General features: G+C 44.6%; 1 protein-coding gene across 1 annotated transcript in view; it reads right to left on the reverse strand.

Annotated features, from left to right (window-relative positions):
- Positions 1 to 262: 262 nt before the first annotated feature.
- The window catches only part of tnpo3 (transportin 3), a 71,506-nt gene continuing 47,263 nt past the window's right edge, over positions 263 to 24,505 (reverse strand). Inside the window, exons 16-23 of the mRNA XM_078235734.1 lie at positions 21,776 to 21,916; positions 16,732 to 16,848; positions 15,313 to 15,407; positions 8,802 to 8,958; positions 7,246 to 7,413; positions 5,680 to 5,792; positions 3,436 to 3,534; positions 263 to 627 (exon numbers count right to left, since the gene is read on the reverse strand). Of these exons, the coding sequence (XP_078091860.1) occupies positions 3,474 to 3,534; positions 5,680 to 5,792; positions 7,246 to 7,413; positions 8,802 to 8,958; positions 15,313 to 15,407; positions 16,732 to 16,848; positions 21,776 to 21,916 (852 nt within the window). The 3' untranslated portion in view covers positions 263 to 627; positions 3,436 to 3,473. The remainder of the gene's footprint in view (positions 628 to 3,435; positions 3,535 to 5,679; positions 5,793 to 7,245; positions 7,414 to 8,801; positions 8,959 to 15,312; positions 15,408 to 16,731; positions 16,849 to 21,775; positions 21,917 to 24,505) is intronic.

A 24,505-nucleotide genomic window follows, 5' to 3' on the forward strand; every position in this document is an offset into this window, starting at 1 on the left:
GCTCCGTTTTAGGAATTCTGGATTTTTTTGTGTGTTTTTTTTATTAATGCTCTTCCTAATTTTTTTTTAAAGTTGTGACACAGCTGAGGTTACAAAGCTCATTCTGTCCTTTTGTCCATTAATCATGAACACTAAATATGATTTTCATTTTAAAAATCATTAAGAAAGTCTCTTGTGCTATGCACAATAATTTCCCCTGCCCCAGCCTACCCACCCCACCCAAAAAATAAACAAAACAAACTCCTCCCTGAAGAAACTCTGGCTGATTTAAAAGCTGGTTTATTCCAGATCCTTCTTTTACATACAAGCTCGAGGCAATTGAATTTCTGCCACCAGTCATTTTGGCTGCTGTTCTTTCATGCTGTCGATCCCCTGTTGAAGCCATCTTGATGCTGGGAGGGGGACAAAAATCCTGGGCCTCCCCCATCCCTTGCATGCCCTGATGCACAATGCCAGGGAAGCGGCACCCATGTGGCGTTATGCAGTAGGGCGTTTGGCACTTCTCTCCCAGGCTACAGACCTCTGCTTGTGATTGTTTGTCCCATTTGCTCTCGCTGGGACCCGGCCATGGCATTTTGGGTTTTATTTTGATTTGCATTTCTGGTCTTTTTTTTGAGACACAGTCCTCTGTGGAAAAAATAAACAACAACTTTAGAAGAGTTTGCGAAAGAACTTTTAAATATACACTGAATGGAATTGAATAATATGCCAACTCCAAAAGCAGCGTGTTAGATTTCACACGGACACCGATGACACACTCACCACCACCTCTCTGATAATTTAGCCGCAGTGGAGTTCAGACTAAATATCCAACATAAAGTACTGGATAAACAGAAATTTCCTCCGATCAAACACTGTTAAGACTGAAGCCATTGCTCTCTGCCCCTGAAACAAACTCCATCCTTAGCTACTGACTCCATCCCTGATCCTGGCAACTGTGAGGCTAAACCAGACTTGTCACAATCTTGGTGTTGTTTTTGACCCCAGAATGAGCTGCTAACCACATACTCACACCATCACTAAGACTGCATATTTCCACCTGCATAACAATCAGCTGACTTTGTCCTTGCCTCAGCTCATCTGCTACTGAAACCCTCATTCATGCCTTAGTATCTTTAACCTCAACTATTTCAATGTCCTCTGATCCCACATTCTACCCTTTGTAAATTTGAGATCATCCAAAGCTTTGCTACCTGTGTCCTTATTCATACCAAGTCCCATTCACCAATCACCCTTGTGCACACTTATCTACCACACTTTCAGTTAACCAACATCTTGACTTTAAAATTCTCCTCCTTTCCACCTTCCTTATCTCTATAATCTCCTCCAGCCCCACAATCCTACGATATTTACGCTCATCTAACCCCAATCTTAATTGCTGCCCCATTAGCGGCCGTGCTTTCAGCTGCTCGGGCTCCAAGCTCTGGAATTTTCTCCCTAAACCTCCCTGCCTCTCTTTCTACTATTAAAATGTGCTTTAAAACCTATATCTTTGACCATCTGCCCTTGGTGTCAGCATTGCTCATATGCTCCTTTGAACCACCATAGGACAATTTTCTGATGTTAACAGCATGATGTAAATACAAGTTGTTGCACTTGCAAATCACTCCCTGCAGGGAAAGAGACATCTTGAAACACCAGGAAAATGAATTGGAAGATACCACACCTAGGGAGAAAGTAGAGGAATCGCTAATGGGGTGGGGAGGGAATGAAAATGCTATGGAAGGAGGGAAGGTACAGCTCAGGCTGGTGAGGGAGAAAGGATTACCAGTGGTGGGGTAGGTTTCAGCTGGCAAAACGTTGAGATATTTCTTCCAAAGCAAAGTGCAGGAATGGATGAGCCCCCTCCCAGCAAATGAACATTTTGAAAAGTGGCACCGGAGGACACAAAGGGAGATTCTCTGGTGAGAGCACAGGAAGAGGCACAATAAATATCTCACTGCTCATAATCAGAATGACTGCTATGTGAAATGGGAAAACTGGTGCTGCTGTAAGGTTAGAACAGATCAAGTGAAGCAGGCAGCTTCAGACTAACACTGCAGGCAACTGGGGAGAAAGTCTCTAGGTCACTGTTGAAGGTTGTCTCATGAAGAGGAGAAGGCACCTCAGAGTAAAGGCTCTGAAACTGCCCCAATGGTTCAGTGAGGGACTTGCAGATCCCCCAGTTCCTCAGCCAAGTTGTCAGACCTTCAGGTAGGTTAACTGGGTTATACAATTTGTCTTGGTGGTGGAGAGCTCTGAAGAAGAACATTCGGCAGCACAGCAATTCAGTGAATCCCTATTGGAAATTGCATGTGAGTGAGGACAGCCTGCACTACCTCCAACTGTTCAACGAAGGGGAGAAAAAAAAGCAAAAAAAGTGTGTGTGGGAGAGAGAAAGAGACAGATGGCTTTAAAATTCTCCTTAAATAAGTGGGAGGAAGACACCTCAGAGGAAGGCATGCAGTCCATAAACCTAACACGCAATTCATCTCTTTTTTAAAAATCTCCTATTGGATGTGCGGCACAGTGGCAAGCACTGCTGCATCACAGCTCCAGGGACCCGGGTTCGATTCCCGGCTTGGGTCACTCTGTGTGGAGTTTGCACATTCTCCCCGTGTCTGCGTGGGTTTCCTCCAGTTGCTCCGGTTTCCTCCCACAGTCCAAAGATGCGTGGGATAGGTTGATTGGCCATGCTAAATTAACCGTAGTGTCCTGGGATGCGTAGGTTAGAGGGATTAGTGCGATAAATATGTGGGGTGACGGGGATAGGGTCTGGGTGGGATTGTGGTCGGTGCAGACTCAATGGGCTGAGTGGCCTCCTTCTGCACTGTAGGGTTTCTATGATTCTATGTGGTTATCACAGGTAAGGCCAGTATTTGTTGCCCATAAATGCTTTTGAATTGAGTGGCTTACTAAGCCGTTTCAAATGAGAGTTAACCACATTGTGGAGTCACACCAAGACCAGAAGAGGTAAGGATGGGAGGTTTCCTTCCCTAAAAGGACATTAATGAATCAGGTGGATTTTTACAATAATTGATAATAGTTTAATTGTTACCATTATTGAGACTAGCTTCCAATTCCAGATTTATTTAATGAATTAATTGAATTTAAATTCCACCAGCTGCTGTGGTAGGATTTGTACCAGTTTCTCCAGAGCATTAACCTAGGCCTCTGGATTACTAGTCCACTGACATTGCCACTATCTCCCACCTTGGAAGGATTTTAAAGATCTCATACCCACCTCCCTAAGTAGTGATCTGGGAGATTAAATGACACCAATAAGTTTCTGTGGTGATGGAGTGGGTAAAGGAGGGTCACTTTAAAAAAAACAAGACAGACCGGAAGCAAGGAAAAATGTCTAATGTTCCAGAGACACTCCTTCCTGGTTCCTCAGATAAGAGGCATTAGTCTAACTGGCGAATATCTGCAACTGCATTTATGGACAGCTCTTACCTGGGAGACTGATGCAAGTCATGGATTTGTGAACACAGCTATCGGAAGAGGCGTGTGAAGTCTCTTAAAGCCCAGCAAACTTTCTTACATTCATCAGCACTGCAACAGGTAAAAGAGACACATTTTAAATCAACAGAACACTAGGATAAAACAACATTGAGCATGGAGTTAAATTAAACATTGAACACTGGTCCATATAAATTAGCAGCACAGAGCAGTAGGTTAAATTAACAGAACACTGGGTTAAAATAACATGGAGAAATGGGCTTCATTAACACTGATCTACATTCATTATATATCATAGAACCCACGTTAAATTACCAGAGCCCTGGGTTAAAATAATGCTCTTTTTATCTGGGCTCTCACAATGCATTGACGCACAATCACAAGGTGCCTCAAGGACTGTTAAGATAAGAGGGAAATCACAAAAAGCATTAACTCTATGAACAGGCAAAGGAACTTGTACAGAGGTTCAAAGATAACTAAGCTCTGATTTAAAGAACGGCCAATGTAATAAAGGCAAGTGTCAGGAACCACCATCATTGACAGTCTTTTCAGTGAATGGGTCTCCACGGAAGTGAACTCATTTTTTGCATGGTTGGGATCAATTGCTCCTTCCAGGTGAACCTCCTGCCCAAGGAGATAGCTGCATTTATTTATCAATAGAGAAAATAATCAAAACGGGCAAACTTGTTTTTTTCAATGCTTTTGACTTCCCATTCCGATTTATTTTTCTCCTTTCTCACACTTCTTGCCTGGGGTTCTGTGTTTTTTAGAAGCACCTTGTGGTTACTCCAAGTGTGAGGGACAGTGGACTCATCTGCACACATACTCACTGTCCAGCAGAGAGAGTCACTGGATAACAATCAGGAGCTCTGAGTTAAGAAGCCACAATTAGCCAGAGTCCAGTGGCTAGACTACTGTGCCTAGTCAGACTGATGTTAGCAAACTACACAGTCTCAGAATCAAACCTTGGAGCTCCCTGCTCTGTGTAATTTAATGAACTGGAGCTGGCATGTCCACCCAGCTGGCCATCCACACAGTCTTTGTACAATTTATTAAAAAAGGGCAGTTTGATTGCAAAACATGCTGTACTGAAAAGGAAATCTCAATGTATATAAAGAAGAAATAAAAGCTTTTAGTAAGAGAGCCCGCTGTACAAAAGCTGGTGTCTTTCTCTGTTTAAATTGGCAAGTGCACGAAGGTCACAGAGAAGCAAGTCATGTTTCAACCAATTCAATCACAAATTTACATGAATAAAGTCAAACTGCAGAGAGTGATCGTTCACTAAAAATACTTGCTGATTGTCAAACTAGAACCACAGGTGCAAGCTAAAATTTGTAAAGCTATGATTCACATTTAATGTCTGAATGATCACACTGCCATGTTTCTGGGTGAGGCTATATCAGGAGTTTAATCACCTTTTTCCTAGGTAGTAATGGTCAATCATCCGTGATAAGACTGGAGTAAGGGGGACAAAAAAATAAAATCAACCAGGGTCTCCCCTCTCAATCTCAAATGGTGGCAGTATCCAGCTTAGGTGCAATGCCAAAATTCAAACATCAGATTTCACAGAAGCACAAACAATCACTGACTCATCTACCCCAGTCAGTTTGCTTAAACTATTAGCAACAGTAAAATGTCAACCTTTTATAACAGCTCTCCTTTGTTCAGAGTTGAATAATATGGAAAGCAGTTTCAGAGCACTGAGGGCTCAGACGGCACGGGCTGCTGTTTAGTGTCATTCCTGACTCGGAAGTGTGAGAGTGCAAAAACTGGTTGTATTGTATGATTCGAGTCAGAACTTGCCCAGTGCCAGCATCTTGTACTATGGGGAGGCTTAGTAATTGACTTCCACTATAAACAGACAGCACTTGTACAGGTCTGGGCATATCGCTGAGGGTTGTAAGTTTTCCTTCCCTGTAGCTGTTCTTTCTGTGGAAATGGGTTAGGCTGTCTTACATTGCTAGGAAAGTTCCAGGAAAATCTTTTGCAATTGGCGAGCTGCAATCTCTGAGCGACACGCTGCTATTTTACTATAGATGTATTAAAATGACCAGTGGGAGGTAATCTCACCAATTTCCAAAGTGTGCTGGCTGCAGACAGCAGGCGTTAAGGAGGGGAAGACTTTTCAAATTCTCCCAACACAGGCATTTGTCACCTTCTCAAAACTTCACAGTGAACCCATTAGAAATGGCTGTCTTTGCAAGCTCGCTGAACAGCTCTACAAACATCTGTTCTCACCTGGTGACTTGCTTGTGGAAGTCAGTCAGCTGCTTGTGTGTTACTGTGATAGCACCCCCTGCTGTTTCTTTAGGTAGTGACTTGAGTGAAGCTTCCAACCATCGGCAAAACGTCTACAGGGGACAAGAGCAAAGAAACACCCAAAGATTTATAGAAAATCCAGAGAGAAAGCACGAGTGGTGAGGGTGGGAGTTGGGAAGAGATTAACACCTTAACCGAAAACATAGTCTAAATGTCAGGCAGATGCTACTTCCTAGTTTATTATAATTGGATTACTATCACCTTTTTAAAACAGGCAGCATCTCACTGACTGACAGACAGCGCCTTCTTGCACGTACAAGGTGAAGAGGAAGGGGAAATGTAGAGATGTTTGGCACACGTGCAGTCACACACATATTGTTCTTACTCAGTCAGATAAACCATACATTAACACACTCACACATGTATACTTCCTCTTAGATAATAGGAGTGCATTTTAACTAAGGACACTGAATAACTTGCAATAGAGCCCAGAGGACAGCACCAACATTACACCTGCATTTGTATGCATTCCTGATTCAAGTGTTTGTGAAACTGAGTAACACTGGCAGGAAGGTTGAACGTTGTATTTCTGTGCAACATTGGGCTTCAGTTAAATTAAAAATTGTAAGGCCTTACAAAATTGAAAAGTTTACACTCTAGTTAGCTGGTTCTGTGAAATAAAGTGAACATATGAATTGCCAGTGTTGTTGCACCATATTTGGCAGGTGAGAAAAACATTGCACTCCGAGTGTAATTACTGCAGAGCTGTTTTATCAAAGCATCACTGGAAATGTGTAAAGCCCTGCTGAGGCAGCTGTCAATTTGAGAGTGTTTAATGTTTGATGTCTGATTGGCCTTTCAAACCTGGAACTGCCCAGATGGGCAAAATGGAACTTCCCTCTGAGGGAAAGATGCACAGGTTCTACCCGAGTGCATGAACTGCCCGATAGGGGCAAGGCAATTGTGCAAAACTGCCCCAGTGCAACAATAACTCTGTGTTATATAGAAAGACGAGGGAAGCTGGTCTTCCTAAAAAAGAGACAGTCATAAGGAGATTTAAAGAGATGTTGATAGATTGGGTGAAACTGTTCCCATTGGCAGCTGACTAGTAATCAGAGAACACAGATTTAAGGTTATCGCTATAAGAATCATCGGGGTTTGGTGGGGGAGGTAATGGGAATTATTTTCAATGTAGTGAATTGCTATGAAGCGGGATAGATTATCTGAAAGGGCAGTGGAAGCAGTTTCAATAATAACTTGCATTAAAACTCAATAAAGATTTACTCAGGGTTATGGGGCAGAGCTAGGGAGAGGGACTAATTGAACATATCTTTCAAAAACCAGCATGGGCACATAGGGCTGAATGGCCTCCTTCCGTGCTGTATGATTCCATGACTGCAAAATCTTAATCAGAGGTCACAGGAAGGGCAGTGTGAGAAACTGAAAGGACCACACCATGGCAGATGGGGCACTCCATCCTTTCCCACCCCATTTATTAACAAGATAAAGCCTCCTACTGTTTATTAGATACAATCTTGACCTTACCGCTCTGTCAACCTGCATGATTTCCCATATAACCTCAGCTAGATCTGGCAAGGTATATGGGGGAAGGCAGAAGCACACAGCCTGGAGCAGTTGGTTGACCAGTTGCTGACCGTGTTGGGTCATCACCTGCTTGATCAGTTCTTTTCGAAGTTCAAAGTCATCCTCGTGCTGTGGAAACAAAATCCAATTATTACTATTACGTTTGTTTAGGTGTTTCAGTCACCACACTGAGAATGGCATGCAGTGGCGTGCAAGTCTGGGAGCTCCTTTTTTAAATTCAGAAACCTATTCACAGCCCCAGATACCAGGTTACAGAACAGCAAGAAAGGCTGGAGAGGGCAGCATGGTGGCACAGTGCTCAGCACTGCTGCCTCACCATGCCAGGGACCCAGTTTCAATTCCAGCCTGGACTGTGTGTGTGCAGTTTGCACATTCTCCCCATGTCTGCGTGGGTTTTCTCCAGTTTCCTCCCACACTCCAAAGATGTGCAGGTTCGGTGGGTTGGCCATGGTAACTTGTCCCGTAGTATCTCAAGATGTGTAGGTTAGGGATATTAGCAGGGTAAATACGTGGGGTTGAGGGGATAGGGCCAGGGTGAGATGCTTTGTCGGAGAGTTGGTGTAGATTTGATGGGCCGAATGGCCTCCTTCTGTATTGTAGTGATTCCAGGAAAAGATGGGGCAAAGTCAGGATGCTAAAGTTTACACCAAGTTTGAGTTTCGAAAGCCTGCAGGGTATGACACAAGCTTTGGTTTTGTGGGATGTTGGACTCTGACAAGATTGGGTTTTAAGAACTTAGAGATTGCAGGGGTTAACAGCAGGCTAGAGGCGAGAGGTCCCATTGTCTTGGGGAAGAATGAGGTTGAGTATGGGATGGGCCAATGATCCTTAGTTTGAAAGTTTAGTAATGCAACAGTACTGATGTACACCACACATGGATGTTAGGATGCACATACATGTACCTCCAGGAAATGGGCAAACAGGAAATCGGCACATAGTGAATGTTTATACAATACACCGTCACACCTAGCAAATATTTTACAGTTTTTCCTTCATACAAGAACTAGATTGAAATATAGACACAAGCTGTATTGTGATGAGACTAAATTAAGTACTTCACAGGAAAGCTATTTTCTAAAATCGAAAGCATAATGAAATCATCACATTAAGTTTGGTGACTCAGATGTCAGAAAGTAAGGCTTTTCTTAGTAGAAGCAGAAATTTGTACAGCAGACACAAACAAGCAGCCATGTTTCACAAGATCCCACAATGAATCACCATGGATGTGATGGCCAAGGGATCAATGCTGGCCAGGGCCTAGAGTCATTCTCTTACATGTGTTCAAATAATGCTGTGGGATCTCATTCACCCGGAGACACAGACACAGAGCAGTTGCTCACTGCCACTGCCCAGATTGCGTGTTGAAATCTTGGAGAGGGGCTTGAGCCTGCAATCTTCCAAGTCTGCGTGAGAGCGCTGCCACTCGACAGCCATTATCAAGTTAAAGATACTCATTCTCTTTGTATACTCTGGGCTCAATCATGGAACAAACTTACGTCTTTGGCAACCCCTGTGTGGATAAGATCCCTCAAGAACTTCATGATGCTGCAGTTAGCATCCCGGTGGTCGAGGATGACGGCTGCAATGGCACAGTTCAGGATGTGAACGATGATTTGACTCTGCAGGAGTGTGGTTGGGCTTCGCTGAATAAATCTGTGCAGGGAAAAGAAGGGGAATTCCATAAATATCTGGGAGAAGTACATTTCCAGTTCCCATTTTACAAAAAGATAATGTGGGCATTCTAGAAAGAACAAAAAAGATCTACAAAAGTGCTACCAATAAATTATAATTATCAGAAAGGACTGAACATGTGGGGCCTTTTTAGAACATAGAACATAGAACATTACAGCACAGAACAGGCCCTTCGGCCCACGATGTTGTGCCGACCTTCATCTGAAACCAAGATCAAGCTATCCCACTCCCTACCATCCTGGTGTGCTCCATGTGCCTATCCGATAACCGCTTAAATGTTCCTAAAGTGTCTGACTCCACTATCACTGCAGGCAGTCCATTCCACACCCCAACCACTCTCTGCGTGAAGAACCTACCTCTGATATCCTTCCTATATCTCCCACCATGAACCCTATAGTTATGCCCCCTTGTAATAGCTCCATCCACCCGAGGAAATAGTCTTTGAACGTTCACTCGATCTATCCCCTTCATCATTTTATAAACCTCTATTAAGTCTCCCCTCAATCTCCTCCGCTCCAGAGAGAACAGCCCCAGCTCCCTCAACCTTTCCTCATAAGACCGACACTCCAAACCAGGCAGCATCCTGGTAAATCTCCTCTGCACTCTTTCCAGCGCTTCCACATCCTTCTTATAGTGAGGTGACCAGAACTGCACGCAATATTTCAAATGTGGTCTCACCAAGGTCCTGTACAGTTGCAGCATAACCCCACGGCTCTTAAACTCCAACCCCCTGTTAATAAAAGCTAACACACTATATGCCTTCTTCACAGCTCTATCCACTTGAGTGGCAACCTTTAGAGATCTGTGGATATGGACCCCAAGATCTCTCTGTTCCTCCACAGTCTTCAGAACCCTACCTTTGACCCTGTAATCCACATTTAAATTAGTCCTACCAAAATGAATCACCTCACATTTATCAGGGTTAAACTCCATTTGCCATTTTTCAGCCCAGCTTTGCATCCTATCTATGTCTCTTTGCAGCCTACAACAGCCCTCCACCTCATCCACTACTCCACCAATCTTGGTGTCATCAGCAAATTTACTGATCCACCCTTCAGCCCCCTCCTCTAAGTCATTAATAAAAATCACAAAGAGCAGAGGACCAAGCACCGATCCCTGCGGCACTCCGCTAGCAACCTGCCTCCAGTCCGAAAATTTTCCATCCACCACCACCCTCTGTCTTCGATCAGATAGCCAGTTACCTATCCAATCGGCCAACTTTCCCTCTATCCCACACCTCCTTACTTTCATCATAAGCCGACCATGGGGGACCTTATCAAACGCCTTACTAAAATCCATGTATATGACATCAACCGCCCTACCGTCATCAACACACCTAGTTACCTCCTCAAAAAATTCTATCAAATTTGTGAGGCACGATTTGCCCTTCACAAATCCGTGCTGACTATCCCGGATTAATCCGCATCTTTCTAAATGGTCGTAAATCCCATCCCTAAGGACCTTTTCCATCAATTTACCAACCACCGAAGTCAGACTAACCGGTCTATAATTACCAGGGTCATTTCTATTCCCTTTCTTAAACAGAGGAACAACATTTGCCACTCTCCAGTCCTCTGGCACCATCCCCGTGGACAGCGAGGACCCAAAGATCAAAGCCAAAGGCTCTGCAATCTCATCCCTCGCCTCCCAAAGAATCCTAGGATACATTTCATCAGGCCCAGGGGACTTATCGACCTTCAGTTTATTCAAAACTGCCAATACATCCTCCCTCCGAACATCTATTTCCTCCAGCCTATTAGCCTGTAACACCTTCTCTTCCTGAAAAACATGGCCCCTCTCCTTGGTGAACACTGAAGAAAAGTATTCATTCATCACCTCGCCTATCTCTACTGATTCCATACACAAGTTCCCACCACTGTCCTTGACCGGCCCTAACCTCACCCTGGTCATTCTTTTATTCCTCACATAAGAGTAAAAAGCCTTGGGGTTTTCCTTGATCCGACCCGCCAAGGACTTCTCATGTCCCCTCCTAGCTCTCCTGAGCCCCTTTTTCAGCTCATTCCTTGCTAACTTGTAACCCTCAATCGAGCCATCTGAACCTTGTTTCCTCATCCCTACATAAGCTTCCCTCTTCCTTTTCACAAGACATTCCACCTCTTTTGTGAACCACGATTCCCTCACTCGGCCATTTCCTCCCTGCCTGACAGGGACATACCTATCAAGGACACCCAGTATTTGTTCCTTGAAAAAGTTCCACTTTTCATCAGTGCCTTTCCCTGACAGTTTCTGTTCCCATCTTATGCCCCCTAATTCTTGCCTAATCGCATCATAATTACCTCTCCCCCAATTGTAAGCCTTGCCCTGCCGTCCGGCCCTATCCCTCTCCATTGCAATAACAAAAGACACCGAATTGTGGTCACTATCTCCAAAGTTCTCTCCCACAACCAAATCTAACACTTGGCCCGGTTCATTTCCCAGTACCAAATCCAATGTGGCCTCACCCCTTGTCGGCCTATCCACATATTGTGTCAGGAAACCCTCCTGCACACACTGCACAAAAAGTGCCCCATCCAAACTATTCGACCTACAAAGGTTCCAATCAATATTTGGAAAGTTAAAGTCCCCCATGACAACTACCCTGTGACCCCCACACGTATCCATAATCTGCTTTGCAATTTCTTCCTCCACATCTCTATTACTATTTGGGGGCCTATAGTAAACTCCTAGCAACGTGACCGCTCCTTTCCTGTTTCTAACTGCAGCCCATATTACCTCAGTGTGCATATCCCCCTCAAAGTGCTTTTCCGCAGCCGTTAAACTATCCTTGATTAACAATGCTACTCCTCCACCTCTTTTACCAGCTTCCCTACACTTACTGAAACATCTATACCCCGGAACGTCCAACAACCATTCCTGTCCTTGTTCTACCCACGTCTCCGTAATGGCCACAACATCGTAGTCCCAAGTAGCAATCCACGCCCCAAGTTCATCCACCTTGTTCCGGATGCTCCTTGCATTGAAGTAGACACACTTCAACCCATCTTCCTGTCTACCGGTACCCACCCTTGACCTTGATACCTTCCCCAATATCTCACCACCCTCAACACTGACTTCCGGACTACAACTCCTTTTCCCACTCCCCTGACAAATTAGTTTAAATCCCCCTGAAGAGCCGTAGCAAATTTCCCTCCCAGGATATTGGTGCCCCTCTGGTTCAGGTGCACCCCGTCCTGTTTGTACAGGTCCCACCTTCCCCAGAACGTGTTCCAATTATCCACGTATCTGAAACCCTCCCTCCTGCACCATCCCTGCAACCACATGTTTAAGTGCACTCTCTCCCTGTTCCTCAACTCGCTATCACGTGGCACCGGTAGCGTACCAGAGATGACCACATGTTTTGTCTTTGCTCTCAGCTTCCAGCCCAGCTCCCGAAATTCCTGTTTTAAATCTCCGTCCCTTCTCTTACCTATGTCGTTGGTACCAATGTGTACCACGACTTGTGACTGTTTCCCCTCCCCCTTAAGAATCCGGAAAACACGGTCCGAGACGTCACGGACCCTGCCATCCGCTAGGCAACAAACCATCCTCGAGTCTCTTTTGCTGCCACAGAACCTCCTATCTATCCCTCTAACTAACGAGTCCCCAATAACTATTGCCCTCCCGCTCTCCTCCTTACCCTCCTGAGCCACAGGGACGGACTCAGTGCCGGAGATCCTCTCACTGCGGCTCACCACTGGTATGTCGTCTCCCTCAACCGTATCCAAAGCGGAATACTTATTGCTAAGGGGAACGACCACAGGGGATCCCTGCACCGACTGTTTCTTCCCAGCCCCTCTCACCGTCACCCATCTATTTTCATTCCTCGGAGTAACTGTATCCCTGAAGCTTCTGTCTATGGCCATCTCTGCATCCCTAATGATCCTAAGTTCCTCCAACTCCAGCTCCAGTTCCCTTACACGGTTTTGGAGGAGCTGCAGATGGATGCACTTCTCACAGGTATAATCAGCAGGGACACTGACGTCGTCCCTCACCTCGAACATAGTGCAAGAGGAACATTGCACTGCCTTCACACCCATCCCCTCTAGATACCTTGCCAGTACCAGGTAGAAACAGCAAAAAATGAATTAACTCACCCCTGCTCGCCCAAGCCCTGTGAGCCAAAGCCCTACAGCTTTCACTCTGCCTCCTGCTCACTCTGCTGCCCGCTAACGACGCTGCACGCTCAAAAGTGCGGCCTACTTTTAAACCCTCCAAAAACCTTCCCAGACTCCTGCTGGGCCCACTTCCTGTTTTAAAAAAAACCTCCGATTTTTTTACACAAATTTAACTTAAAATAAATAAATAAATGTAGTGAACAAACCAACTGCCTTCTCCTCAGCCTGGTCCTGTGGAACAATGATACCAAACAGCAAGCACCACTATCACGGTGTGTCATCATGCACAATGCCTCAGCAAATCTTAGTTCTGGTTTATTAATGGAGTAAAGGACTAGAGAGGAAATTGCAGCTTCCCTCACTCAACTCCCTACATTACTTTAGATTTCAGTTTGGTTCTCTAGAAAGAGGCCTGAGTTTTGACCTGTTGAGGTCTTAAATATTATAAAAGGGCTTGATATAAAAATATATTTCTACTTGTTGGATTCATCAAAATCAGAGGACATGACAATTAAGATAGTCACTAATCAGTCCAATAAAGAATACAGAAAAAAATTATTTACTTAGGCTGTGGCTAGAATGTGGAACTTGCTACTGCATGGAGTAATTGAGATTAACAGCATAGATGCATTTAAGAGGAAGCTAAACATAGGAAAGAGAGAAAAATAGAAGGATATGTTCAAAGTGTTCAAATACTCATGGAAAAATCCCTATCATTCTAAAAACAAAACTTTTTATTAGTGTGCAGCATCTTCCGAGGGGAAGCTTTACAAAAAGTCTTTGTAAGCTCCACAGAGACCGGAGTGAGACTCCACAATATCAACCTACACTTATGCCTCCATTATTCAAGCCTGCAATCAAGCTTTCAAGAGATTAAATTTCCACAGTTTCAGCAGAATGAGAACCAAGTTGATATATAAGAATCATTCTAATCTTCAAAACAAAGAACTGGATAAATATCTGATTAGGAATGGGTGGCTGGAGTTCACTGACACATCAAGCTCTATGCATTCATCTGCTATGTGGCAAAATTGCCACGGGGGAGAAGCTATTGTTCTTTTTTTAAAACACAGCAGATTGCTATGATCTTATATCCACTGCCAGGCTGATGGAAGCAGATTCAAGGGTACCTTTCAAAAATAAATTATATCTACTTAAAATGAAACACTTGTAGGGTTACGGGGAAAAAGCAGGGGAATGGGTTTAATTGAGTAGCTCTTTCAAGAGCACAATGGGTCAAACAGCCTCCTCCTGTGCTGTAGGATTCTCCAAGAGGCACAGAGAAATGATACCAAACAGCAAGCACCACTATCACGGTGTGTCATCATGCACAATGCCTCAGCAAATCTTAGTTCTGGTTTATTAATGGAGTAAAGGACTAGAGAGGAAATTGCAGCTTCCCTCACTCAACTCCCTACATTACTTTAGATTTCAGTTTGGTTCAAGGAACATGGGTTTGATGCTGAGGCAGATGAAAGGCTGCTGATGGAGTGACCTTTCAGCACAGGATGTGAAGGGCTCAATGCTGATCCTATTCAAAGCCCCATTGTCAGTTTTGCAAGCTTTCCTAAGCTAGGCTGGATGTCTGGTCAGCGCCTGGTCAATGCCAAGTCAGCTGATTTCTAATGCAGGAGCAGCAGATGTTCTTCATAAAAGGATCTCCATGTCCAGGATAGGGAGCACAAAATGACCAGAGATGTCAATCTATGATCAATCTCACTATGCTGTTTACAGGAGCTGATGTGGGGGGGTTGCAGTGGCACAGGGTGGAGAGAGAGAGAAACTGGAACCAGCGGAGGTTCCCACAACACCATTCCAACTAACGCAGCACAGGTCAGGAATCAAGCTAGTTTCTCTGGCCACAAGGCTCAGTTCCAGAGAGAACATTGCATTTGACACAAGAGGGAAGACTCAATGAAATAAAAGCAGAAAATACTGGAAAAACTCAGCAGGTTTGCCAGCATCTGTAGAAAGAGGAACAAAGTTAACCATTTGAGTCCTTATGATTCTTAAGAGCAGGGAAGACAAAATGCGTTGCATGGGCAAATAAACTGACAGAAGCACCTTTCTAAAAAAGGTGTCAGTGTTTGGGAGTTTCAGCCAATGCGAGGCATGAAATCTATCAAAAGGGTGACTGTTCCAAGTAAACACCACCGCAACCCATTCCAGGCAAGAGAATACCACACAGTCCTCACAGTACCTGGTTGCTAGGCGGAAAAGATCATCCACAGTGTCCGGGTGATCCCGAAGGCCGTTTGGTTGTTCGAGCAGCTGAAATGTTGGCATACATAAGGCCTGCAAAAGAAAAGTTAGGAGTTAAAGGTATACTACCTGCTGGTCAAATGGAGAAAGATGGAAACCATTGCCACCTACTGGGGAAGGATGTTTCAGCTTGGCTGCCTTTTCCTGCATCTAGCTCAGTGAAATAAATCCAAATGTACGTGCCCTGACATTGTTGGGGGTGTGGAGGGTTGTGGGGGGTAGTCATCTTCAACAGGCTGTCAGTCAGAGGATAAATATGGCAACTTGACTGAATGCAGCACAGTCAATCAATCATCCATTCAGTCGCGCTGAATTTCATTTGAAATTTTATAGAGTTTTTATATACAAAGAGAATCTATTTTAAGGGTTAAAGCTCACAGTGCAGAACACCACTGAAGTTGTAGAGTGGTGCAATCAGGAACTTGTAATAATCAGGTGATGCTGTGCTTGGTTGCAGAAGGTCTGGGAGATCGTGTTGAGGAGTTCCGCAATTCTGTGGTTCCGAGTCGAAGCAGGAGACTGCATGATGAGCCTTGATTCTCTGGAGCTCACTTCCCATTTTCAGAAGCTTCAATGTCTACCAATGTAGCGGAGCCTAAGTTTATCTTTCACTGCTTCCCTGGAGACAGTTCACTCTGATAACAACTTGCATTTGTAAATGCCTTTAACTTAGTAAAAGGGTGTTTCACTGAAACGTTAACAAAAATCAACAATCATTTGACCAGATATTCGGAATGGCGATCAAGAGCTTAGTCAAAGAGCTAAATTTAGGGCAGCACAGTGGTTAGCACTGCTGCTTCACAGTGTCAAGGACCTGGCTTCAATTCCTGGCTTGGGTCACTGTCTGTGTGGAGTTTGCACGTTCTCCCCGTGTCTGCGTGGGTTTCCTCCGGGTGCTCCGGTTTCCTCCCACATTCTGAACGAACTGCATTGACCTGAACAGGCGCCGGACTGTGGCGACTAGGGAAATTTCACAGTAACTTCATTGCAGTGTTAATGGAAGCCTTACTTGTGACTAATAAACTTTACTTTAAATTTTAAGGAGTGCTTTAAGGAGATGGGTAGAGAGGCAGAGACGTTTGGGGACAGGGAGCAATTCCAGAGTTTAGGGCCCAGACATCTGAAGGCACAACAGCCAATGGTGAAAAGAAAGGAATCAGGAGTTCCTGAGATGTACACAGCTCTTTAATCAATTCACTATCACTCCTCCTCCACCCATCTCCTTCAGGAAAGGACCACGAAGAGTGTCCCCAACCTCCTGTCTGAACCAGGAATTGAAAGGACCAAGCCTCCTCCAAAGCCAATTCCTTCAGCACAGAGCAGAGCTTCCTTGTGGTACCGGGCTGCTATATCATACCTGCACCATGTCCAAGAGTCCCTGCCGGCAACCTTCTTCCATGCCATACTCATCAACCAGGATGCTGCCGAGATAGAGGAAGCAGGAATGTGGGTGCACTCGGTACACATTCACCATCTACATGGGGAGGAGAAACAGCAGAAGGGTCAGCAACAAACACTGCACCCCCATACTAGACATACACAGCCCCAAGTCATGAACTTTCCACTTTCTTCATCAGGCTATCCTTCAGTTGTCTGTTATTGGACCAAACGGCCTAGCCTCACCTCGATTTTCCACTCAAATGTTAATGTTTTGTATTTAAAGAAATATCATGCAAATAAGCATGTAGAATTAAAATCACTCCTCGAAAAGGGCCAAACTACTCACAACTACAATCCTGCCCTGACAGTGCCGATTAAAGATAGGAACTACTCTCCCCTTTTCTATCGTTCAAAGTTTTAATTTCATTATTCTTTAATAGAACAAAAGAATCATGTGGCTGATCTGGTTCAGGAGGCTGAGATTTATCAGGAAAGACTGAAGAAACTTGGGCTCTTCATGCTTGAAAGGTGGCAACTGAGAGCTGACTTTATACTTTATAATAGCAGCAAGTGACCTGGTGGGGTATCGCAGTGGGAAATCAGTGCTAGGAACCCAGCTATTCACAATATATATTAACGATTTAAATGAGGGAACTAAATGTAAAATCTTCAAAGTTGCCGATAACACAAGGCTGGGTGGGAGGGCGAGGCTGGGTGGGAGGGCGAGCTGTGAGGAGGATGCAGAGATGCTTCAGCGTGATTTGGACAATTTGAGTGAATGGGCAAATGCATGGCAGATATAGTATAATGTGGATAAATGTGAGGTTATCCATTTTGTAACAAAAAGAGAAAGGCAGATTAGCTGAATGGCTATAGATTGAGAGAGGGACACGTGCAACGAGATCTGGGTGTCCTTGTACACCAGTTGCTGAAAGTAAGCATGTAGTTGCAGCAGATGGTGAAGGCGGCAAATAGTATGTTGGCCTTCATAGTCAGATGATTTGAATACAGGAGTGGGGATGTCTTGCTGCAATTATACAGGGCCTTGGTGAGAGGTCTGGAATAATGTGTGTAACTTTGGTCTCCTTATCTGAGGAAGGATGTAGCTGCTATGGAGGGAGAGCAGCAAAGGTTTATCAGGCAGATTCCTGGAAAGGCGGGACTGATATACACAGAGATATTTAATTGGTTCGGATTATATTCACTGGAGTTTAGAAGAATAAAGAGAAAATCTCATAGAAAATTCTAACAGAACAAGGCACGGTAGATGCAGGAAGGATGTTCCTGATGGTGGGCGAGCCCAAAACAAGGGATCACAATCTCATGATACAGGATAAACCATTTAGAACTGAGGTGAGAAGAAATTTCTTCACCCAGAAAATGGTGAGCCAATGGACTCTCTACCACAGGAAGCAATTGAGGTCAAATCATTGCATGTTTTCAGGAGTTAGATGTAGCACTTAGGGCTAAAAGGACCAAAGAATATGGGGGAAAGCAGGAACAGGTTACAGAGTTAGATGATCAGCCACGATCATAATGAATGACGGAGCAGGCTCGAAAGGCTGAAAGGCCTACTCCTGTTCCTATTTTCTATGTTTCGATTAAGGTTTATAAAAGGACAGGTAAGTCCAGAAACTGTGGGAAGAAGTCAAACTCAGGCATATTCAGAACTGATGCCAGGACATTCTTCACACAAACACTGATGAACCCATCATGCAGCTGTTAGGATAAGAAAATGGAGGCAAAAGCCCTGCAATGATAGCACTTTGGTTTAGTTACTAAGCTAGTACCCAGAGGCTGGGGCTAATACTCCAGAGAATGTAGGTTTAAACTTGTGACAGCTTGAGAATTTGGATTCAGCTTGGAAAACAAAATCAGGAAATAAGAAGTTGATAACAGGAACAATGTCAGCGAAGCTGTTGGGATTGCGGTAAAACTCCCAACCAGGTCAGCAGTGTCCTTCAGTAATGGAAACTGGCCATCCTTACCCAGTCTGAATTACACGTGACATCAGTCTCATACCAATGAAACGGGCCCTTAATTGCCCTCTGAAGTGGCCCAGCAAGACGCTTAATTCAGGGCAACTGGGGATGTGTTTTTAAATGCTGATCTTGCCTGCACTGTCCACATCCCAAGGATCAATACATACAAGTGAAGAAATAGAAATTGCAATGTGATGATGGTGGGAGGCGGCACGGGTGCTGGGAGAAGTCTAGGTGTAGGATTCTTTCCAGGTGCACGAGTGACCACATTCTACATGAACAACCTCATTTGCATTTGTCCTGTGAGCGTGTAAACATGGCACAGGGCCCAATGTGCTGTACGGTACCTGATACAACACAGTAAGACCTCTGTGGCTTCAATCTCTCACAGTCAGCTCAACTAGTTGATTGCGCAGGTTTAGAAGATACAATATCTATCACTCACTTCCAAACTAACCACAGCTGGATTAAGAATATTTGGGGCCATGGCAAATAATATTCAAATGATTAATTATCTTGATCAGTCCCCAGTGGTGGCAAATACATTAACTATTGAGCACACAACACAATCCCAAAATGATGTACAAGTTGAACCTCCAGCTCATTTATTTGGTGGTACCCGCTGAGGGGGGAACATTGGTTCAGCCTTTGATTAACTCTGCTGTGAAAAATGAGCAGGTCTGTGAGGGCAAATTCTTGCTGCCTGCTAATTGTCTTCCAGGGGGAATACACAGTACACCAGCAGCTGCTGGACATGTCACCCTGAAATGGACACCTGTGTGAGTATCCCCCGCATGCAACTGAACTGGAGCTATCCTGATGTCACACAGCCTTATAGTAAATGATGCCCAGTGCCCAAATCTGGACCACACCTGTCCAGTGTATGAATTTGTATATCAATCTGGCTTTCAGCACCAAGAGGTGCCCAGCACAAGCATTATTTAAGGGACCAGGTACCCAGTTTGCAGATAGATGATTTCTTAAGAACTTCTGCCATTGCAAAGTTTCTTGAGGTACTGTGGGGGATTGCTGCTGGTATTATGTCAAGTTCCTGGATTCTGCAGGTAGTGTTAAGGCATCCTGACTGAGAAGGCTGAAGGTTTGGAGACCTGACTATACAAAGACCAACAGGTATAGAGAATAGCAGCTGCACTGGTACTGGGGCTGCAACGTGACAGGAAATGGAGCAGAGGCAGCTGAAAGGGCATTTCTGGAAAATGTATCCCGCCAAGATGGAGCCAGACCCCACAGACATACCCCTTGATGGTGACGGGAGCTGCATGGCAGTCTGGTATGACGCTGTTCCACCGCTGCTGAGTGCAAAGTAGCTGGCAGCACACACAGGCAACCAAGAGTGTAAGAAACACTCCGCCCAACTTCATGTAAATGAAGTGGCAGCATCAAACTTGCACATACGTCATGAATTGCGACTCCTCCCCCACCACCACAACCGTGCCCAAAAAGCAAAAACAAAACAAAGCAATTTTTAGCCCTGTGTGATTGTGATCAATGTTTTGACGATAAATCGGACTCCCAATCAATATTCCATCGAATTATTCTTAGCTGTCCTCAGCCTGCTTGTTGCACTGTGCCACTTTATTAAGATTACAGCTTAGCTGGGCCCGTGCAATCTTAAAGGAAATGCTGGTCATAACATTCCCCCATCCCTGCGCTTTACATCACATCATGCCAAGGTGACTGCACTGTTCAACTGCACTCGGTACTTACACTGCAGGCAGCTAGTGGCACCAACCAGACACTGCAAGATCATTAAGGATTGCACAATGGCCTAATCTGGTGGCATAAATATTGCCGAGAAATTCACCAGACATTAACCTAGCTGCAGGAATACCATACATTGCACAATATCACCCTCTAGTGTTGTGCATAAAATATGGCAGCAGCATCACATCCACACTTAAATCTTTCAGGGTATCACTGCATTGGTGTGGGTTTGTTATTTATTGTCAAACCAAAGGCCACTATAAAGGCTATGGTTGGGGCACAGCAGTATACTAGCTGGGACACCCAAGTACACTAGAAGCTATTAAGTTCTGTAGATTTGACACACATTGACTGTAAAGGAAAGCCAGTGTCCATGAGTCTACATTCCATCTTCAGGCATAGTGAAGGTAGTAAGTTGAAGTGTACAGTTAATTGCAAAGGGATCCCTCTCATTTCAGGAATAATCCCCACCTGTGACAACAGACCTAAAGAAGAATCAAAGGGGACAATGCTACACCATTGCTTTGAAGCAGCTAATGATGCAACCACACCCTCCTGGAAAGCAGAACACAGCTATTGCTCAACACAAGGACATTGAGTGAGCTGCCAATTTTCAGAGTTGAGGAGGAAATGACAGAGATAAGATGCTTTAGCACAGGAAGGAAATAAATGGAACGGAAGCACCCAACTCAAATCCAAGAGGTGGCGCTTCCCAAGACAACAACATCTCCCAATCCCAGCACTGCAACATGGTTCTACATTTAAGGTGCAGGATTAGAATGGCATGATTCAATGCTGTTGTAGTCAGTGACAACTCTCCCAAGACGCTCATTTAAGATCTCTTTACTGACCCTCTCCCTGTACAGGAGTTTCGAAGGCTGTGGGCTCAAGTCCTACTTTAGAACTTGAACAAATGAACGAGATCAACGCAGGATTGAGGCAGTGCTGAACAACAACCATCCCTCAACTAGGAAGGGGCAGGTTTACAATCAATTCACCACAAGACACTAACCACCCTGCCACCACCCCACTCACATCTCAAACCTCCCCTCCCCCACATCCCAAACTCGCCCCCACATCCCACACCCTCCCTCACACTCCAACTCCTCCTCTCCAATTCCAGTTATGCCGTCGTAAGTGTTGAACTGGGGAGGAAGAGAAACCAGTCACCCATGTCCTATTGCCTATTTGAGTGCAAGCTACTGGGAGACTGGGCCAATATTCACAACTGCTAATAACTCTGCCCATGATCATGAGCAGGTCTACCTTTAAAATTATTCCTCCACTGGTTGCAGGATCCACAAACCATCCTACCTGGGTGACCAGGGGCTGAAGCAATGCAGCTGATCCTTTCCCCACACAACGGACAGCAAAACGCAAACACCGGCAGCAGCGCTCCACAATCCGATTGTCTGCTTGATGTTTGTTCAAAGTTTCAGATAAGACAGGCCAGATCTAAAAAAAACAGGGAAGGGAGGAGAAAATAAAATGCAGTCAGAGAGTAAATAAAGTTAAAGATAAAGAATTTGCATTTACAAAATGCCTTTCAAACCCTCACAACTTTGCAGAGTGCTTTGCAGTTTGTGAAGTACGTTTTTCTTTTGTGTGTGTTCACTGCTGTCTTGTAGGAAAGGCAGGAGTCATTCACACACAGCATGCTCCCACACACTAACATAAGACGAATCAGGTAACTCTATTTCTTTTGTGACGTTGATTGAGGGATAAATATTGGCCCAAGACAACAGTGGTGACTCCCCTGCACTTCTTCAAAATCTTTTATATCCACCCGAGGTACCAGAGGGGGCTTTATTTGAACCTTCTCCGAAAGACCAGGACCTCTGACTCCTCGGTATTGTACTGGAGTGTTAGCCTCGATGTTTATGCTCATGTCTCTGACCTGGGATTGAATCCACAGCTTTCTGACTCAATGAAAGAAGAGCTAATAACTGAGTCACAAGAATGTGGAACAGCACTACAGGTTGACCAACACCAGAGACCCTTGTTTAAAACACTGCCCTTTTGATTTTGGGCTCACAAACCTATTCAATTACCTAGTTAATCTTGTAGAGTATAATTTTTGATTCTGAAAGCAGGCAAGCACATTGTCCGTTTCAGTTTCAACCTCTATTTTTCATTAATAGAATCGAAGGATGACTGTTCAAATCAACTTCTTGTCGGGGAATTTCATGCTCTGAGGCAAGGAATGTTAGTGCTGAGCAACAGAATATTTTACATTCTGGACACCCAGTGTCATGGGTCAAACACTGCCAAGTCATGATACAGGAATAAATACAAAGCAAAGTTATTTCTACACTGTTACATCTCATTCTAGAACCTCTAAAGTTACACATTATTGCTGAAATAGAGGCACTAAGGTGCTATCGGAAAATGTCCACTCAGAACTGGATTTAGAACGTTCACACATATGGGACTCTTAAAACTGTAGCCTAATGATTATGGCGCATGACTCGCATCCCACAGATCACAAGTTCAGATCCCACCATGGCAAGTTAAGTTAAATTTAATAAACTAGTAATTTGTGAAGAGTGAGGGATCTGGTGAGAAGGTGGGGTTGGGGAAAATGTAGAAGGTGGCTAGGTCAGGCTGAGAAAAAAGGTGGGGCTAGATTTAGTCAAATGAAAGATTGGGCTTGATGGGCCTGATGATCAGAAAAATTACCATGAAAGCCGGCAGGCTGTTGTAAAAATAAAACTGGATCACTAATATTTTTCAGAGAAGTGAATCTTTCACACGTCGAACCATAGAATCGCTAGAGTGCAGAAAGAGGCCAGTTGGCCCATTGACTCTGAAAAGAGTTTGCAGAACACGCAACTCCACATAGTCACCCAAGGTTGGAATTGAACCTGGGACCCTGGAGTTGAGAGGCAGCAGTGCTAATCACTGCGCCATCATACTGCCCTTATCTGGTTTGACCTTCTCACAACGCTAGTGCCATTGTATGTGGCACTCTGAATGCCCCCTTAAGTGTACAGTAAGAAGTCTCACAACACCAGATTAAAGCCCAACAGGTTTATCTGGAATCACGAGCTTTCGGAGCGCTGCTCCTTCATCAGGTGATGTAAGCAAGGGAATTAGGGTTGGACAATGAATATGGCCTTTCTAACAACATCCATATCCCAAGAACAAATAAAATGGAATGAACGCAGACATCATCATCCCAGAAAGTCTGAGCTGGACTGAAGCCAGCATTCAGGAAAAGGGCACCACCTCCCAACTGCTGATGGTCAGCGGCTCTGCATGGCTGTATACTGGAAACTCAGAAAAGACCGGAGGAAGCAGGTGAATGGATAAATAGATTGAAGGGAAAGAACTGAAGGATGAACCCACATTGCAGCACTCTGTGGAAATGTGTACTAGTGGTTCAGCAATGTTGGCAAACTGCCACGCAATCTGTGCGTTCTTCCAAAAGACAAACAGGGCCCTCCCTGACAGCTCAGCGAGTTTATTCAACAAACACAGGAGACGCTCAGACAGGAAGGCTGGCCCATATTGAGTTAGCTAATCTCCATTATAGCCTATAACATCCACACGTATAACATGGTTTTGGGTAAGGAGTGTGGGAAAGTCAGACTCTTGCCTCAGGCTGACATTATGTTTCTATACATGCCATCAGCTACAACCAACCTTCTGAAAAAGATAGTGAGTGAACTGGGTAACTCAGCTCTCTCCTAGTTCTTCTGTCTTTTGTGCTAGGATGGGTTAGTAGAAGTCTGGAGCTCTCTCCCCAAAAGACTGTCGAGAATGGGGGAACAATTGAAAATGTCAAAACTGAGGTTTTGTTGGGTTAGGATTTTAAGGGTTTTAGGCCCAAGGCAGGTAGAATGAGCTAAGATGTACATCAGGTATGATCTAATTGAATAGTGGAACAGGCTCCATGGGCTGAATGGCTTCGTATCAGACACACAAAACTCTTTGCATAATAACAATGAATGGTAGAACGCAGAGGTCTAAATCCTTCAGTGGGCTACTCATGAGTAGTCAGGACATGGTGGAGCAAACTTGGGCTTGCAGAGCCTTTGTCTG

The sequence above is a fragment of the Mustelus asterias genome, chromosome 19 (assembly GCF_964213995.1).
Source record: "Mustelus asterias chromosome 19, sMusAst1.hap1.1, whole genome shotgun sequence".
NCBI classification, from domain to species: domain Eukaryota; kingdom Metazoa; phylum Chordata; class Chondrichthyes; order Carcharhiniformes; family Triakidae; genus Mustelus; species Mustelus asterias.